Source organism: Heteronotia binoei, chromosome 7 (assembly GCF_032191835.1).
Source record: "Heteronotia binoei isolate CCM8104 ecotype False Entrance Well chromosome 7, APGP_CSIRO_Hbin_v1, whole genome shotgun sequence".
Taxonomy (NCBI): Eukaryota; Metazoa; Chordata; class Lepidosauria; order Squamata; family Gekkonidae; genus Heteronotia; species Heteronotia binoei.
In genome coordinates this window covers 134,981,485-135,001,015 of record NC_083229.1, presented here as the reverse complement: position 1 = coordinate 135,001,015, position 19,531 = coordinate 134,981,485, and the positions used below count along the sequence as shown (strand labels likewise).

The 19,531-nt window shown below is 49.5% G+C and overlaps 1 protein-coding gene across 1 annotated transcript in view; it reads right to left on the bottom strand.

Moving 5' to 3' along the window:
* DNAH5 (dynein axonemal heavy chain 5) overlaps positions 1–19,531 on the bottom strand; it is a 266,064-nt gene that overhangs the window by 222,822 nt on the left and 23,711 nt on the right. The window contains exons 5-10 of the mRNA XM_060244379.1: positions 19,011–19,232; positions 17,083–17,220; positions 14,977–15,153; positions 4,968–5,081; positions 1,439–1,546; positions 908–1,030 (exon numbers count right to left, since the gene is read on the bottom strand). Coding sequence (XP_060100362.1) covers positions 908–1,030; positions 1,439–1,546; positions 4,968–5,081; positions 14,977–15,153; positions 17,083–17,220; positions 19,011–19,232 — 882 coding nt within the window. The remainder of the gene's footprint in view (positions 1–907; positions 1,031–1,438; positions 1,547–4,967; positions 5,082–14,976; positions 15,154–17,082; positions 17,221–19,010; positions 19,233–19,531) is intronic.

The following is a 19,531-nucleotide window of genomic DNA, read 5'->3' as shown; positions in this document are numbered from 1 at the left end:
GGTTTGAATGATCCAATGGCGTCCCAGCGCGGGAACCTTGAAGTGTATATAGTTTGCCCCGTTGGCCCAGTTCTTCAGTCTTAGAGTTCAGCCACTACCATGCTGTACTTAATAAAAGAGCTGTGATCACAGCAATCGCATCTCTTCATTGCATGGAACCCACTATATTATATCTTCCTTCCATCAGTCCCCCACAGATGCCATTTGCCCTGCACTGCCACCAAAGGGTTGCTGCTATTGTTTTTTACATTGGTAATTGCTCCAGCACAGGAGTCTACAGAGATGACACTTTTCCTGGAGCCCAACAAGTTTCTGATTAACTCCTGGAGATTAGAACGGCTGTGTGGATTTTTAAAACTGCTGTTTTGCCAGCAGCTGCTTCCACAGCGCAAGAACTTCACTGCGAAACTGTGTGTATATGAGAAACACATGCTGTTGAACAAGGCTTCTTCCCAAAATGCTGAAGAATTATTATATGAGTTATGAATAACTCCACTCCCCAAAAGTTTGTGGTTGGCTCCACCTCCTGTGGTTGTGCTGAACACCCTGATTCAGAATTCCAAAGATGGCCACAGACTCAGAAGCACCCCAGGGTTAAAAGGCAAAGAAAATGGCAGCCAGTGGAGGAACATGCACCAAAAATCCCCTCCTGTGTAAAAGCCCCACTGCCCCTCTGCTCACCTTGGCATCTGCAGTGGGGCAAGGAATGCAAAAATGTGTAGATGCCGCCATGATTGGTATTCCTTTATTCCACTGAGATATTCTTTGCACAAGTCAAAGCTGCACTTCCACTCTTCCTTGACCATCTCTTTGCACCCGCTGCTCCTTCCCAGGTCCCCTCAGTTTCTTAAACAGCATGGCATAAAATTTGGTTCTCGTTATACCTGACACCAAGTTGCAGGCTTACCTGCTTAAGTCTTATGGCAGCATGTATTTTTTCCAGAACCTCATCTTGTGGCTGATCCCAGATGGTGGCAGTATTATTCCTGGTAATATAAGCTTTGCAGGCTGTGATCATTTGATTTGTAACCTACAAGAAATACCAGATGTCAGTAAACTATTGAAAACTGCCCCACTCCTCCTGCTCAGGATTTTGAATACCCTCTTTTCCCCCAGCAAGAAAATGCCCAGAGCTTGAATCCAAACTCAGAGATAACTGTTACCTAGAAAAGGACAGGTAGAGGATGGTAGGTGGAGGATGGACCTTTTAAAACTATTTGCCACTTTGAGCATCACTTTGGGGTCAAGAGCAATTTTTCTCCAGGCCAGGGATCCATCTTCTGGGGGTGGGGCCTGCAGGGGTCATCAGGGGTGGGAGGGGTATTTGTGCATTTCCTGCATTGTGCAGGGGACTGGACTAAGGGGTTGGATTCTGTTCACAATAGCCAAAGTGTGTTTCCAAACAGGGGTTAGAAAGAAGAGCTAGGAGCACACTCACCTTCACAAACAGGGAGGTGATTTTCTCAGAGGTGTTATAATAGCGTGAAATGCTATGAATCATTTTAATGGCATGAATGAGGGCAGGAATAGCATCTACCATGGCCACCTGAAAGGCAAAAAGATGATGAAGGCAAGATTTTTCCCATGTGTTTTGATGCCCCAGGACAACCCCCTTCACACACACACACATGGAAATTGCCATTCTGTTCCTTGTACACATGCTCTTGTTAGCATGGCCTCAGAAATGAAAGATGGTGTCTGTACCAAAACTAAGATCAAAATGTTTACGACATCCATCACCCCAAAAGAATATTCCCTGGATTGTTCTGTAAATAAGGGGAACTTCCCTCCATAATGCTGGCAAAGATGTTCTTGCCAAACTAGCCCACTGGCTGCCTCCTGGCCTTTGTTAGGGGCCATGCTGTTTAAGAAACTGAGGGGACCTGGGAAGGAGCAGTGGGTGCAAAGAGATGGTCAAAGAAGAGTGGAAGCGCAGCTTTGACTGCCCAGGCCTTGGTTAAACCAGGCCAGACTGGTATTCTGGGCAGGTAACCTCATCATCCCAGGGGGCATGATCCTGCCTGTACTGGGAGTGCCTTCATCCTCCCACTCCCCTAAAATTCAAACCTTCCAGTAGGACTCAATGTTTCTGGCTGGAACCCAATCCTGTCACAGCAGAGTCTCTGTCCCCTTTCTCAAAAGCCACCTCTCAGCCTCCCAAACCTTTGCAGCTGGTTTGGGACCCATCCAGAGTACCCAGTCATTAGGCCTCTCTCTGGCAATGACTGGCCTTGTACTGTTTAGTCTAAGTCTTGGGAAAAGGGCATTCTGCTGTGGGTGGAATCCTGTCTGTGTGTTAGCATACAACCTAGTTTATGCTGGGAAGTATTAAAGAAAATTGAAACGAATATAAATTAATGTGCCTCAGCCATGTTTCTCTTTTGACTATCTGGAGTCCTGTGCTGCTGGTCTGTTCCTGGGAACCAATCTGTAAATAAAGCAGTCTTCTTTGTGGTTAATATACAATTAGCCACAGTGACTGACCTACCTATTCTACTAGCACACCACAAAATTCACCTCATGGCAGTGAACACAAAGCCTTTACACTTGCTCCCTTAAGAACACCTGGTAGCTGTGAGGAAGTTTTATAGCTTCAAATAAACATGGTTTCCTCACAAATCCTAGGAGGCTGTGTCGGTCCCCTCAGCTGATAGAAAATACAAGTCACAAAAGCTCCCTTCCACAACCACACATTTGCTGTCATGAGAATATGGCCCAGCAACTGCCCACTTCTCCTCCTTCCTGGCTCCCAACATACAACTCACAGCACGACTGTGGAAGACTACAGTGGATATAGCAGTCCCAGCCTGAGTTTTTCCAAACTGATTTAGCCCAGGCAAGGGGCATCCTTCTAGCCGCTGCTATATCTTTATGGGAATATCAACTGTTTTCTCATTGAGTTACAGATGCTGTATGACAGTAACCCTTTGTTCCCTCTAAGAAGAAGAATTGCAGATTTATACCCCGCCCTTCTCTCTTAATCAGAGACTCAGAGCAGTTTACAATCTCCTTTATCTTCCTCCCCCACAACAGACACCCTGTGAGGTGGGTGGGGCTGGAGAGGGCTCTCACAGCAGCTGCCATTTCAAGGACCACTCCTACGTGAGCTATGGCTGACCCAAGGCCATTCCAGCAGGTGCAAGTGGAGGAGTGGGGAATCAAACTGGGTTCTCCCAGATAAAAGTCCGCACACTTAACCACTACACCAAACTGGTTCTCTAAGGAAGTGAACAGACCACAATCTTTCTCACATCCATGCATGAACATACACATGCACACACACACTTAACATGCAATTGGTTTTTTTCCCCCCAACTAGCTTTGTGTGTATTCTCAGACCTGCCCACTTGTGTGGCTCCTATCACAGTTCATCCTTTGCAGAGGGCCTGATATCTTTAAAGCAACAAGCAGTTTGCTACAGGGATGATAATAGAGCTCGTAGAGGAGGAGGAGGAGAAAGAGAGAGGAGAAGAAGGGGAAGAGCAGGGTTTTATACCCTGCTTTTCTCTACTTTTTAAGGAGTCTCAAAACAGCTCCCTGCTGTGTGTCAAACATCGTATTATGAACAGAATTTGGACAGATATCTTTGGAAGCAAGAGATGGCTTTTTGCCTTCAAACTGAGATTAAAACAGTTCTTTGCTGAAGATGGTTTGTTAGCTGCTTTAAATTGAGATACCCAGAGATCAACTTGGATGGAAGTCCTGGATGAGAAACTGATGAAAGTCAGATGGCGATTTATGATATTTTTGAGATGGCCAAAACAAAAGCCTTTCCTTTGATCAAAAAGTGAGTCCTTGAAATCAACCATGGTAGTTTGAGCCTGAGAACCTGCAGAGTATGCTCATCCCTATTTTTCGGTTCTTACCCAAATTTTTTACCCACCCCCACCCCCCCGCCAATATGTACTATCTTACTATCCCAAATTATTGCAGAACATTTTGTTTGCAAGACTGAACATTACATCTACAATGGTTTTGCAAAGGAGATGTCTAAATAGGCCCTGCACTGATAGAATCTGCCTGTTTGGCCTTAACAGGATTGATACATCCTTTCACACTCTCCTGGAATGCAGGGTTTTTTGAGGGTATGAGGGATTACTATATTAAGCCTTTATTCAACCAATCACTCCCCCCACCCCGTACTCCAGAAACCCTGGCTCATTTGCTCAGTGATAATTTTAATTTAATGTAATAAGGATCCTAAGATCACTACTGCAATTGTGAAATTTGTCACAGCCCTTTTAGCCCTTGCATTAAAAAGGTGTCTTCTGCTGCTCAACATCTGTGAAACAATGAGCTCCACTTATTTACCAAATTGAACCTAGTCACCAAAACAGAGAAGCAAGTGAAGGCTCACTCAAGAACTTCTGCAACATGGGCTGACAGTGAAGACTCTGCAGACACATTTAAGAGCACAAGGGCCAGCTTGGGAGTCCCCTCAGTGTGTCCTGAACAAATCATGTTTTTAGTCCAGGTTTAACTTCTGAAAAACACCTGGCCAAATTAACAGCAAAAGCCAGCTCTGGATGGTGCCCTTTGGCTAGTCCTCTTGAGGTCACCAACACACACCCCAGTCAGTCTCCGGAGGAGTTCTGCTGCAGTTTTCACACACTTCTTTTAACAAACAGACAAAGGCTGGCTATATAAAACAGATAAATGTCCATGTGACTCTTCAAATTAAACAAAACAAGCAGCAGTGAATCCTGCATCAGTATCCTACTCTCTAAAGTATCTCCTTCCCCATCTCTGAAAAGATCGTGCATCATTTGCCATTTTGTTTAGCCAATGATATTCCACTGTACTCAAAGAACTTCATTCATATAACAGGAAACAAACACCCAAAGGAGTTACCCATTTCTGTATCAGTTTTTGAACCAGTTTTAGGGTTATGGGCTTTTAAAAATAATAATAGTGACTCCCCGGTCCAAATGCTTTTGGGGGCTAAGAAGCAAAGAGCGTCTACTTACGGGGTCACTATTGTAGAGAGGATCGCAGCATTTCTCAAGGGTGTACAGATACTTCACGTTGTCTTTGGCTTCATTAGCGGCATCAGTGATCCGAGAATCAAGCTCCCGCCAGCTCTTCAAAAATTAAAATTGTTTAAACAACATATGCTGCTCTAGAATATTTTTAAAACATTTGACATGTAACAGACACAAATTGTTGTCTCAGATAAAGGAATCAAAATAACTCATTCAGTTGTGCATCTTCTATGCTGTTGAGCCACTTCCAACTACATCCTCCAAGCCACCCTCTCATGGGCAGCCTTGCTCGGGTCTTGCAAACTGAGGGCCCCGATGGCCTCCTGGGTGGTGTCTTCCTCTTCCTCCTGCTGCCTTCCACTTTTCCTAGCACCACTGCCTTTTCCACTGAGCTGCGTCTTCTCACCATGTGACTGGAGGATGATAGCCTCAGTTAAGTCACTCAGCTCTTGCAATAAAATGCTTACATCAGACCAGGAGGTGCTCTCATGAATCAGGAACAGGACTAATCTTGGGCAAAAAACAGGGGGAAAATCCTTCTATTATCTCCTCCCACTGCAGACCTGCACCTCTCCCCCCCACGTCAGTCTTCAAGGTATCCTGCCCCACAAGAACACAAAGTGGGGAGCATTTGGTCTAAAGCAGGAAAAGGTCAGGATCCACTGACAGAAATCCTTCCTTCAGCAAAGATGTCCAGCAAGGTCCAAGGTTATATTTTCAACTCACCAGGAAATTGCTGCAAGCCAATTTCTGTTTTGGTCAAGTGTTATGGTGCCACGGATCATAGAATCATTGAATTGGAAGGGACCTCTAGGGTCATCTAGTCCAACCCCCTGCACAATGAAGGAAACTCACAAACTCCTCCCCCTAAATTCACAGGATCTTCATTGCTGTTAGATGGCCATCTAGCCTCTGTTTAAAAACCTCCAAGGAAGGAGAGCCCACCACCTCCTGAGAAAGCCTGTTCCACTGAGGAATCGCTCTAATGGTCAGGAAGTTCTTCCTAATGTTGAGCCAGAAACTCTTTTGATTTAATTTCAACCCATTGGATCTGGTCCTACCTTCCGAGACCACAGAAAACAATTCCACACCATCCTCTATATCAGGGTTTCCCAAACTTCCCCCCCTCCGGTGGCCCAGTTATTTTTACACTTCTTCTTCCTGGCCCACTAAAATTTGGGGGTGGAGACAGTAGACTTTGAGGGTGGAGCAAGGAGACAGGAAATGATGTACAAGCAAGCCTAAAACTCCTGCAATATTTTGTTTTGGAAAGGTAGGAGAATAGTGGGATTTTGTATTGCAATTTTAAAAACAAAACATTAAGAAAAAGCACAAGGACCACACAGTAGAAAACTAAAAATATAAAGGAAGGAAGGAGACATGGGAAAAGACTGACAGAAAGAGAGGGAGGGAGGGAGGGAGGGAAGGAAGGAAGGAAGGAAGGAAGGAAGGAAGGAAGGAAGGAAGGAAGGAAGGAAGGAAGGAAGGAAGGAAGGAAGGAAGGAAGGAAGGAAGGAAGGAAGGAAGGAAGGAAGGAAGGAAGGAAGGAAGGAAGGAAGGGTCAGACTGACTGAATGAAAGAGAGAGAGAAAGAAGGAAGAAATACAGGAAAAGATTGACTGACAAAAAGGGAGAGAGAAGGAAAAAAAGACGGGAAGAGACTGAGAGACAGAAAGAGAGAGAGAAGGAAGAAAGACAGGGGAAAAGACTGACAGAAAGAGAGAAAAAGGAAAGGAAAACTTGAAATGGCAAGGCATTTCAAGCTTCTTCCACCTCCCCCCCTCAGATTAGCAGGAAGGAAGGAAGGAATGAGAAGGCGGGAAAAGAAAGAAAGAAAGAAAGAAAGAAAGAAAGAAAGAAAGAAAGAAAGAAAGAAAGAAAGAAAGAAAGAAAGAAAGAAAGAAAGAAAGAAAGAAAGAAAGAAAGAGGGGCTGTTATGTATTGAACATAAGTAACCAGACCTCATGGCGATGGAGACTAAAGGAGACCCTGGGGTCCCCAGATGGAGCTCGCCTGAGGCCCCGCCCATCAAGATCTGCGGAAGTAAGTTTGACTGACCAGGATTGGCCTGGTTGGATGCGGGGGCTGTACCGGGCAATGTATATAAGCGGGGCCCAGCCCGCATGCTCTCTCTCTTGTGTGATGTACTCTGATTAAACTATGTTGCCTTCAAACCGTCTCGGTTCTCAGTACATTACAGGGGCAGAGAGTTGGAAACAAATATAGAAAAAAAGAAAGAGAAAGGAAATAGAAAGGAAGGAAACGGGAGGGAAGGAGGGACAAAAGGAAGAAAGAGAAAAGAAAGGAAAGGAAGGAAGGAACAGAAAGAAACAGGATAGGAGCAACTCACTTTTAAAACTGCTCACTTTGGCCCCGCAGTTGACGTTTCCGCCGCCACCTCCTTCCCCTTTCCACCGCAGGTCAATTTCAGGTTGTAAAGCCCCCAATGGGTGGGAAATCAGGCCACGGAGCCCTCAACGTCAGGCCGCGGGGCCTCCCCTCCTCTGACCGCCCCGTCTCCCTCTGCATTGCGCCTCCCCTGCCCACAGCGTCGTGCCCCTCCTTCTCCACCGCAGACAGGTTAGTTTCATCTTGCGTAAAGCCCCCAGCCCCACCCAACAGCCCAATCGCTAGGAAATCGGCGTGGAGCTCACGCTGTGCTGGGCCAAGCCAGCGGCAGTTCAAGCAGACCGTGGTTGAAAAGGGCGTGTGGCTCCTTCCTCTCTGGCACTTCCTGGATAGGAAGGAAGTGCTAGCGAAGGAGTAGCCACGCGCCCTTTTCAGCCACGGTCTGTTTGAGCTGCCGCCGGCTTTGCCCAGCACAGCGTGAGCTCCACGCCGATTTCCTAGCTATCAGGCCGTCGGGCGGGGTGGGGGGCTTTATGTAAGATGAAACTGACCTGCCTATGGTGGGGAAGGGAGGGAGAAGGAGGCGCAGACGGCGGGGGACGCGCAATGCGGGGGGGGCATCTAGAGGAGGGGAGGCCCCGCGGCCTGGTATTGAGGGCTCCATGGCCCGGTGCAGAGTTGCGACCCTGCTATTGGGAAACACCGTTCTATGTGACAGTCCTTCAAGTACTTGAAGATGGTGATCATATCACCTCTCAGCCGCCTCCTCTCTAGGCTAAACATCCCCAGCTCCTTCAAGCTTTCCTCATAGGACTTGGTCTCCAGATCCCTCACCATCTTCGTCACCCTCTTCTGGACCCGTTCCAGCTTGTCTATATCCTTCTTAAAATGTGGTGCCCAAAACTGAACACAATACTCCAGGTGAGGTCTTACCAGAGCAGAGTAAAGCCATACCATCACATCACGTGATCTGGACACTCTTCTGTTGATACAGCCCAAAATTGCATTTGCCTTTTTAGCCACCACATCACACTGTTGAGTCATGTTCAGCGTATGATCCACTAAGACCTCTAGATCCTTTTCGCACATACTACTGCTAAGACAAGTCTTCCCCATCCTATAACCATGCATTGGATTTTTCCTACCTAAATGCAGATCTTTACATTTATCCCTGTTAAAATTCATTTTATTGATTTTAGCCCAGTTTTCCAGTCTGTCAAGGACATTCTGTATCCTGTTTCTGTCTTCTTCTATGATTGCAACCCCTCCCAATTTAGTATCATCTGCAAATTTAATAAGTATTCTCTCTATTCCTTCATCCAAATCATTAATAAAGATGTTGAACAAAACAGGTCCCAGGACAGATCCTTGAGGCACTCCACTTGTCACTCCTCTCCAAGAGGATGAGGAACCATTCACAAGCACTCTTTGGGTGCGATCTGTCAACCAGTTACAGATCCACCTAACGGTAACAGGATTCAAACCACATTTTACCAACTTGTCAACAAGGATAGTATGTGGAACCTTATGAAAAGCCTTACTGAAATCAAGATAAACAATGTCTAGAGCATTCCCCTGATCCAGCAAGGTAGTCACTTTCTCAAAAAAGAGATCAGGTTAGTCTGACATGACTTGTTCTTGAGAAACCCATGCTGGCTCTTAGTAATAATATCCATTCTGTTGAGTATCGGACTCTGCACCCGCGCCGCGCAAGCCGGGACGTCCTCGGGTTACCTGGCGCAGCGCGGGAAAAGTCACCGCCAATCAAGACCAAGCGCGGGAAGTTTAACTGGCCAGGATTGGGCTGGCCAGCAGGGGGGTTGATCCGGGGTGCATGTATATATTAGCGGACCCGGCCGCGTGTTCCCCAGTTCTGTAATGTACCAGCGATTAAAGACCAATGCCTTTACCACGTCTCGTCTCCCAGTACATTACACTGGCGACGAAGGTGGGATCTAGATAGGTCCGGCCGGAGACGAGGAAGGCGAGAGACCGCAGGATCGGGCAGCCCGCCGCCACCATGGCGAACTCGAGCGTAACGACGGGCCATCTTGCGGAATTCAACCCGGAGCACCCCGAGAGATGGGAGACCTACACCGAAAGGGTCGAGTGCTACCTGCGGGCGAACCTGATCGACGATGACGAGAGAAAGAGAGACGTCCTGCTGAGCGTCTGTGGCGAAGAGACCTTCGAGATCGCACGAGGTCTCTCCGCTCCAGCTAAGCTGACGGAGAGGACCTACCGGGAAGTCGTGAGGCTCCTCACGGGCCACTTTTCACCCCAACCGTCCATCGTCGCCCGCCGATTCCTCTTCCACAAGAGGGACCAAAAGTCGGGGGAGACAGCGGCGGTCTACCTGGCGGCCCTTCGGCAGATCGCCGGAAATTGCAACTTTGACAAAAGGGACGAAGCCCTGCGGGACCGTTTCGTCTGGGGCCTCCGCGACGAGCGATTGCAGCAGAAGCTCTTCGCGAAGGAGGAGCTAACGCTACAACAAGCCTTCAACGAGGCAACGGCCTTCGAGAGGGCCACCAAGGCGTTCGGCCAGCCACGAGGTGAAGCAGTCCACCAAGGGGAAACGGAGCCAGAAGACCGAACGGAGGAAGAAGCGTTTCAACTCCGGCGGCCCCAAAGAACGGACACAAGGGCCCCCACTAGACAGCGAGCGACGGAGAGGGCCACCGCCACCACCGGTCCCAGGTGCGCCAGCTGCGGCGACCCCCACGAGCGCCGGGACTGCCCGTACCGCAACCTGGACTGCCGCAGCTGCGGAAAGACGGGCCACATCGCTCGGGCTTGCCGGGCCAAGAACAGCCGCCGACAACCATCAGCGCATCACGACTCCCTGGACACCCACACGGCGGCATCCACCACTCTGCAGGTATTGAACTTGCCCCTATCGGCCCCAGACAAGGTCAAAATGTCGGTCCTAATCGAGGGCGCCCCCTGCACCATGGAAGTGGACTCGGGTTCCTCCATCTCCATCATTTCGGAGGAAACCCTCAAGAAACTATGCCCCCACCGCCGCCTTCAAACGAGGCCAGCGGACTTCGTACTGAGGGACTTTCAGAAGAACCCAGTACACATCGTGGGGTGGGCCCGGGTGCATGTGGAAAGAAGGGGTTTCAGAGGGCCCCTGGACATCCTAGTGGTCAAGCGCCAACTGACCACACTTCTAGGGTTGGCTTGGTTCAATCCCCTGGGGATTCAGCTGGTGGGGGTGGACCACTTGCAGGCAAGCAATTTCGACGGGGTCTGCCGAGAGTTCCCCGAGGTCTTTGATGGGTCCTTGGGGAGCTATAAGGGTCCGCCCATCACCCTACCGATTGACCCAATGGTCAGGCCCATAAGGCTTAAAGCGAGGCGCGTCCCGTTCGCCCTTAAGCCGAAAATAGAGGCAGAACTGGACCGCCTAACGGCCCAGGGCGTCCTAGAACCGGTAACATACGCGGAATGGGAAACCCCCATAGTAACGCCCGTCAAACCCAATGGGGAGGTGAGGATCTGCGCTGACTACAAGTGCACGATCAATAAGGCGCTACAAGACAACCCCTACCCAGTCCCGGTGGTCAGCCACGTCCTAGCAGCGCTAGCCGGGGCGAAGGTTTTTGGGAAGCTGGACTTAGCACAAGCATACCAGCAACTGCCGGTCGACGCTAAGACAGCGGAGGCGCAGACGATCGTGACCCACAGGGGCGCGTTCAGGGTTAAACGGCTGCAGTTCGGGGTCAGTGTGGCTCCGGGGATATTCCAGAGCATAATGGACTCTCTCCTTAAAGGGATCCCCGGAGTTCAACCCTTCTTTGACGACGTTTTAATCGCCGCCCCCAATGAAGGAGAGTTCTGCTGCCGCCTGCGCGAGGTCCTCAGGCGGTTCCAAGCGGCGGGGCTGAGAGTCAAAAAGGAGAAATGTTTGTTAGGGGTCCCGCGAGTGGAGTTCCTGGGGTTCGCCGTGGACGCGGCGGGGATACACCCGACGGCGGACAAGACCAGGGCCATAGTCCAGGCTCCTGCGCCCAAATGCAAGGCAGAACTACAGAGTTTTTTAGGATTGTTGAACTTTTATCACACGTTCCTACCGCACAAAGCCGCCGTAGCGGAACCGTTGCACCGTTTGCTGGATAAACAGGCCCCGTGGGTCTGGGGCCAACGCCAAGCCGCGGCGTTCCAAGCAGTGAAGGACCTCTTGGTCTCTAACGCGGTACTTCACCACTACGACGAAAACCTACCCCTGATCCTAGCTTGCGACGCCTCCCCCTACGGAGTAGGAGCGGTTTTGGGGCACCAACTCCCGGACGGGAGGGAAGTGCCAGTCGCGTACTATTCACGGACTCTATCTCCAGCGGAGCGGAACTACGCTCAAATTGACAAGGAGGCCTTGGCGATCGTGGCGGGGGTGCACAAGTTCAACGACTACCTCTACGGTAGGCGTTTCACCATCGCCACGGACCACAAGCCGCTCCTGGGCCTCCTAGCTCCAGACCGTCAGACCCCCCAAATCCTATCCCAGAGGGTCCTGAGGTGGAACCAGTTCCTGAACTCCTACACGTATGAACTGGTCCACCGCCCGGGTAAAGCCATGGGACACGCCGATGCCCTCAGCCGCCTGCCGCTCCCCATGACAGAACCGGATCCCGCCCCTGCACATGGGGTAATGCTCATTGAATCGCTCCCCGAGCGCCCCCTGCACGCGGCGGAGGTGGCTCGGGCAACAGGGAGGGACCGCATCCTGGCACGGGTCAGGGACTGGGTGGGGAGGGGGTGGCCATCAGGCAAAGTCGAAGACGCGTTCAGGCCATTCGCGTCCAGGAAGGACGAGCTATCAACCCACAAGGGGTGTGTGCTTTGGGGCAGCCGGGTGGTGGTTCCCCCCCCCTTGCGCAAGCAGGTGCTGGAAGACCTCCACGAGACCCACCCGGGCATCGTGAGGATGAAAGCCCTGGCCCGTAGTTATGTGTGGTGGCCGGGCATGGATGAGGAGATAGAGGGGTGGGTGAGGAGGTGCCAACCCTGCCAAGAATCCCGGCCCGATCCCCCATCAGCCCCGGTCCACAGATGGGAGTCTAACAGGCGACCATGGTCCCGCCTCCACTTAGATTTTGCAGGCCCGTATCAGGGCCAAATCTTTTTTATACTTGTGGATGCCTACACAAAATGGCTGGAGGTGATTCCAGTAGCCTCGACCTCCACAGCAGCAGCCGTCCGGGCACTCAGGAGGGTCCTATGCACGCACGGGATCCCAGACACCCTGGTGACGGATAACGGTACTGCATTCACCTCCCGGGAATTCCGGGAGTTCACGGAGAGGTACCTCATACGACACATAAGATCCGCACCCTTCCATCCGGCCACCAACGGCCAGGCAGAGCGGATGGTGCGGACCACCAAGGAAGCACTGGGGAGAATAGTACAAGGGGATTGGGACCACCGCCTCTCAGCCTTCCTGTTCCACAACAGGATCACCCCAAACCCTATAACGGGATCCAGCCCCGCAGAACTGCTTATGGGGAGGAAACTGACAACACGCCTAGACAGGCTGCACCCCGACCGGGCCCCCGAGGTCCGCGGGTCCCCAGAGGTCCGGGAGGCGGTGCGGGGGTTCTTTCCGGGTGACCCGGTATACGCGAAGAACTTCGCAAGCGGTCCCGAGTGGGTCGCGGGGAGAGTCCTTAGGGTGACAGGTTCCAGGTCATACGAGGTGACCACCGAGGGGGGCCAGGTACTAAGGCGGCACATAGATCAGCTGCGCCGCCGCACCCTACCCGAAGAAACAGAGGAGGTAGGGAATAGGGAACCGCGGGCAACCGAAGGTCCGGAAGGGCGCTCGCCAATACAGGAACTACCCACTTATGACGCCCCCAGAGACACCGAACCAGAGCCGGAGCCTGAAACAGACCCCAACATCCCGCAGCCAGAAGCAGCATCGCCCACAACGGAACCAGCCTCCGCACCAAGAGCGACCCCGAGGAGATCGACACGGGAATGGAGAGCACCGGCGTACCTCCGGGACTATGTGGTTTAAACTAAGGGGGGAGGAGTGTTGAGTATCGGACTCTGCACCCGCGCCGCGCAAGCCGGGACGTCCTCGGGTTACCTGGCGCAGCGCGGGAAAAGTCACCGCCAATCAAGACCAAGCGCGGGAAGTTTAACTGGCCAGGATTGGGCTGGCCAGCAGGGGGGTTGATCCGGGGTGCATGTATATATTAGCGGACCCGGCCGCGTGTTCCCCAGTTCTGTAATGTACCAGCGATTAAAGACCAATGCCTTTACCACGTCTCGTCTCCCAGTACATTACACATTCTTTCTAAATGTTCCAGGACCAACTGTTTGATGATTTGTTCTAAAACATTTCCAGGTATAGACGTCAAGCTGACAGGTCAGTGGTTACCCGGATCGTCTTTTTTCCCCTTCTTGAAGATGGGGACAACATTCGCCCGCCTTCTGGCACCTCACCTGTTCTCCAAGAATTCTCAAAAATAATAGCCTCACATTCGCCCACCTTCCGGCACCTCACCTGTTCTCCAAGAATTCTCAAAAATAATAGCCCGAGGCTCAGAAATTACATCCGCAAGCTCTTTTAGAACCCTTGGATGCAATTCATCTGGCCCAGAGGATTTAGTTTCATTTAAAGAAACTAGATGTTTATGTACTACCCCTACGCTGATCCTAGGTTGGAACTTCATACCCTCCTTATATGTTCTGTTTTTGCCATGTTGAGCACTGTTTCCCTCAGAAGAGAAGACTGTGGAAAAGTAGGAATTGAGCAGTTCTGCCCTCTCTTCATTACCTGTTACAATTTCACTTTCTTGCCCTCGCAATGGGCCTACCATGTCCTTGCTCTTTTTCTTATTCTGAACATAACCCTTTTTTGTCATTTTTAGCATCTTTGGCCAGCCTAAGCTCATACTGAGCTTTAGCTTTCCTAACTTATTCTCTACAAGCACTGGCGATTTTCTTATATTTATCCTTGGTTATAAGGCCCTCCTTCCAATTCCTAAAGAGTCTTTAGAGAGCTGTTTATGGAGCCACTTCAATTTCATGTAACAAAATGTAACAAAATATTCTGTCCCAAGATATATACATCAAGTCTGCAGGGCTAGTTCCTTACTGGACTTTAGGGAGCAAGTTAAAGCTTAAAAATAGGCCTTATCTCTAGAGCCGGCTCTGCCACTAGGTGAATTAGGCATTCGCCTAATTCACCCCAAGGCTGGTGCCCATATTGGACACCCCCATGTGATCAGGTCCTTTTTTGAGCCAGAACACAAGCGCTCCAGCTCAAAAAGAGCCCTGCAGTCACAGGCTCCTTCCTTCCCTGGCCTCTAGGCTCTGGGGCGGAGCTGCCCAGCTCACCGGCTGGGATCTGGGGCGGAGCCTTGCTGCTGCACAGCTTCCCCGTGCTTGGGGGCAGAGCCCCAGTGCTGCTGCCTAGGGGGGCAGATCATCTGGGGCCGGCCCTGCTCATCTCCTGTGCAGTTTTGTATTTTACTGTTCTATTGCTGGAAAGTTGGAGATTTAATGCCATTTTATTCTTGTAGGCTGAATTGCAAGCCTATTGGGCCAAGAGGCACGGTATGTGTGTGCTCCATATTCCTTTGGGATGCAATGACAATGGTTCCAAGTTGGATGCACAAGGTAGCCTGCACACCTTCAGAAGTTTGGATTTCGCAGCAGTGAGCACTCCGAGCACAGCCTTCACGTCTGAAGTCTTGAGCTGCTCCAAGAGGTAATCAAACTTGGACAACCGCTTCTTCCAATAATCCAGCTCTGCACGCGGCCCCAGGTCATCCGCTTCCTTCCGCAGCTGGTCATTTTCAGCAATGACCTGCAATTCATACAGAAGACTGTCAGTCAAATATGCAAGCACCCACATTGTCTACTGAACCAGCCTGGGTTGGCAACATTAATATTAAATTATTTCATAAGATTTCTCCTTAGTGAACCCTAAATGGTACATAAGTTACTAACAAAACCAATAACTGCTCTTAAATCACAAGTTTTTTCACTTGCTGGTCCCTTTGTAATTTCTTCCTTTATAAAAAATAATACCAGTCTAAGAACTAAAAGAAGAAAAAGAAGACTACAGATTTATACCCCACCCTTCTCTCTGAATCAGAGACTCAGAGCGGATTACAATCTCCTATATCTTCTCCCCCCACAACAGACACCCTGTGAGGAGGATGGGGCTGAGAGGGCTTTCACAGCAGCTGCCCTTTCAAGGACAACCTCTGCCAGAGCTATGACTAGCCCAAGGCCATTCCAGCAGCTGCAAGTGGAGGAGTGGGGAATCAAACCCGGTTCTCCCAGATAAGAGTCCGCACACTTAACCACTACGCCAAACTGGCTCTCCAAAAGCCTTTGCACATATTTGTACAAATGTGTGCCTTATCCTTAGGGTTGCCAGTCCCAGTTTGGGAGATTCCTGGAGATTTGGGGGTGGAGAGGGCAGAGGGCAGGGAGGGGAGAAGGTTCAGTGGGAGAGGATGCCCCGGAGCCTCCCCTTCAACGCTGCCATTTCCTTCGTAGTCTGTGTAAAAACAATTTTATTGTACTGTAATATACTGAATCCACATATCAGCATTTATCATTAAATGTTAGTACACATATATAACTATATATATAGTCTGGAGATCAGTCGTCATTTGGGGGGTCTCCAGGTCACCATGCTGAGGGTGTAACTCCACTTATTCTCAGCATCCTGACAATCAATGGGTTTGAGCAACTACCACTGATGTCCCTTCCTCCTGCAGGCCCCTCCCCACCATGTTCTCGCTCTGGGCCCCCTCTTTTCCAAGAGCAGCATTTCAAAGAGATCAAGGGACTGCATGGCGGGGGCGGGGGAGGCGGGAAACCTCCATTCTGCCACTAGAAATTTTACTCAGGATCCAGCTTGGTTTTAGGAGCCCTCCTGTGGCACTCAGCAGTCTTGTTGCAAATATGACAACATAATGATTAATCTACTGAAACAGCTCCAAAAGTAGTTTAATGTACTACAAAATACTAGAAGACACTTTACATGCCATGTATCTCCCTTCAAAGTTATTGAACAAAGCAGAAGTCAAGTTTCACCTTTAAGACCAACCAAGTTTCATTGAGAACGTAAGCTTCCGTGTGCTCTCTAAGTACACAGACGAGGGGATACTCGTCTGATGAAGTGTGCTTAGAGAGCACATGAAAGCTTACGTTCTCAATAAAACTTGGTTGGTCTTAAAGGTGCCATTTGATTCAGACCAACACAGCTGCCCTCTTGCATCTACCTTCAAAGTTATGTACAAGCACTAAACATTCCCAGACAATCTTTCAGGAGCAATTTGCAGGAAGAAGCTTGCATGAAGTGAAATTCAGATCTACTTCAGTTTCTCAAGGCATTCCTAAAAGTATCAAACATCTCTTTGCTGGGAGACAAATACTGTGGCCAGGTCTCATAGCCCAAGTGTCAGTATCTCTTCTTCTTCTTCCAAAGAAGAGGACCATTTGCTTTGAATATTTTATCAGTGCAGCAAAGCCACCAGCAGAAAACCAATACACAACACAAGCTCTTACTGAAGAGTCAAACAAGTGTTCCTTTGGCCACGTTAGAAGGCAAGAGGGAGCTCAGGCATTTCATGTCTGGGTGATGGAAAAATAAGAAGAGCTAAAATCTTCAGCTTCTTTTTCATGGCTTGTTTGGCACCAGCAGTGCCAGAGTTCAGGGTCAGAACTGGAGCTCCTGCACAGGAATGCCATTCAGGGGCCGGGCTCCTCTGAACCTCACCTGCTCAATCTGCTTAATCCACACTTTCATGCAGGCCTCCATCGGTTCTAGAGTCTCCAAGCTGTTGGCTGCAGCCAGGTAGTCCGCGGGCCCTTTCAACGCTTTCAGGTCACAGGTCTCACACTTCTTCAGATTCACCTAATCAACATTTTCAGCAATTATTGTTGCACATGCACCTTCAAGATTCCAAATCATCTTTTGCCCCTATGAAATTGTTACTAAGATGGTTGCTGCCAAGACACTGAGTTGTTAAAGGCATCAGTTGCATGATCTGGATTGGAATATATCTCAACATCTATCTGCATTCTGGGGACAGAAATTCTGAAGCTGACAAAAGTCAGGAATGCCTTCCTTGAAAGGCGTTTGTCTGCCAGCTCTCTCAACTGCAGGCGAGGGTTCTTGTGAGCCTCTCAGTTCACATAGAATAACCACAACATCCCAAACCTGTCCAGCATTCTGGGCCACCCAAAAACTCCTATCTCTCTGCAGAGTTCTGCAGAACCCACAGGTGTGCCCTGTAGCTATTGTAGTGGCCACCATCATGTCTAGTTTGGGCAAGGGCTAGGCAGCTTCAAACTGCAAGTGGAGGTTCACAGGGCTGAACAGTCCTCCACACACACCAATCCCACCTATCCAGAGAAAAATTAAAGAGGTAAAGGTAGTCCCCTGTGCAAGCACCAGTCGTTTTTGACTCTGGGGTGATGTTGCTTTCACAATGTTTTCATGGCAGTCTTTTTATGGAGTGGCTTGCCATTGCCTTCCCCAGTCCTCTACACTTTCCCCCCAGCAAGCTGGGGACTCATTTTACCAACCTCAGAAGGATGGAAGGCTGAGTCAACCTGAGCCAGCTACCTGAAACCAGCTTCCGCCGGGATCAAACTCAGGTCATGAGCAGGGAGCTCAGATTGCAGTACTGCAGTTTCACCACTCTGTACCACAGGGTAGAAGTTCGTATAAAACTGGAGAAGCCTTAGCCATCCTAACAACATACTAGAAGAAAGTGTGAGTCCAGCGGCACCTTTGAGACCCACAAAGTTTAAGTATATGCTTTTGTATACTTGAACTGAAGAAGTGTGCATGTACACAAAACCTTCTACCCAGAATTAAAGTTCGTTGGTCTTGAAGGTGCCTGCCTGGACTCAGACTTTGTTCTGTTGCTTCAGACCAACATGGCCGCCCACCTGGATCTACAAATGCTCTCGCTCGCCATATGCAGGGCTTTTTAAAATACCAGCCACGCCTGCTTGATGCACTGATGCAGCCCAGAGACACATTTCCCATCTCAGCAACAACTACATTTAGCCCTGCAATACTATGGAGAGCCGCTTCAGTCTAAGCTCATTGAATTTAGCTGGACTAAGGCCAGCATATAGAAATAAAAAGTTATACCAAACTAGTATTGGATTATTGTTACAACTATTAATCATGTACTTTTCCTGGCTTAACCCCATCTCAATACAGAAGGAGATACCTTTGGGGGAAAGGGGAGAGCACCAATACAGACTTTTTCCAACCCCCCCCCCTCCATTTTAAAGTGGATTTCTTAATTAACCCCATCTAGCCCACTTTCTTTCTCTATTCTTCTTCTCTTGGCATCAATTACCATTACCTTCCCAGTAATCATGTGACAAAAGGCCCCCCAGATTTCCATCAATAACAATGACTTTCAAATATCTCAAAGGAACTCCAGATGGGTGAATTGGAATTTCATAGCTAATTCATTCTTGAATACACTTAATTGCTTGCATATTACAGTTTCACTTGATATCTGTCAAAAGATGTCCCATGATCATCACTTTGACATGGCGAACCTTGTTCAGAACAGATCCCTTGCCTGTGTGGCCTCCTAGCATAGAACAGACCCTCTCTTGGTGTTCTTGCTTAGCCCTCTACAGCCCACACTGTAGCCCACAGCCACACAGACCTACCTTCTCCATCAAGCTCTGCTGAGCTCCTGAAAGGACGCTAACAAATCCCTCTAGAGAAGCAATGAAGTCCTGCTTCACTTTGGCCCCTTTCTGGGTGCCCCCCAGCTCCCCCCAGCCAGAGTTCATGTTCTTCAGAGCTGGAATAAAGATGTCTGCCATCAAGTGCTGCACACTCTTCAGTAAGCCACCTTGACGCCCATCCAACATATTGAAAGCCACTTCCTGAGAACAAAATGACAAACAGCCTAGTTAGCTTGGACGTCTTGTCCCTTCATTTTATATTCTCGGGCTCCCTTGGTGGCTCTAGGTGGGTTACAATCCACTCCACAAATGCGTAACATACCCCACACAAAAAAACAACACCACCCATGTATGCAGTTTTCACATCTTGCTTAAACACCCACACAAAGAAAACCACCTTCGAGAGCCCTCAGAGAGGAGGTCCCTCAATCTCTGCAGGAAGCCCCTCCCACAAAGCAGGAAGCTCTCTCAAAAAGCACCAGGCTCTAGAAAATGTCCAA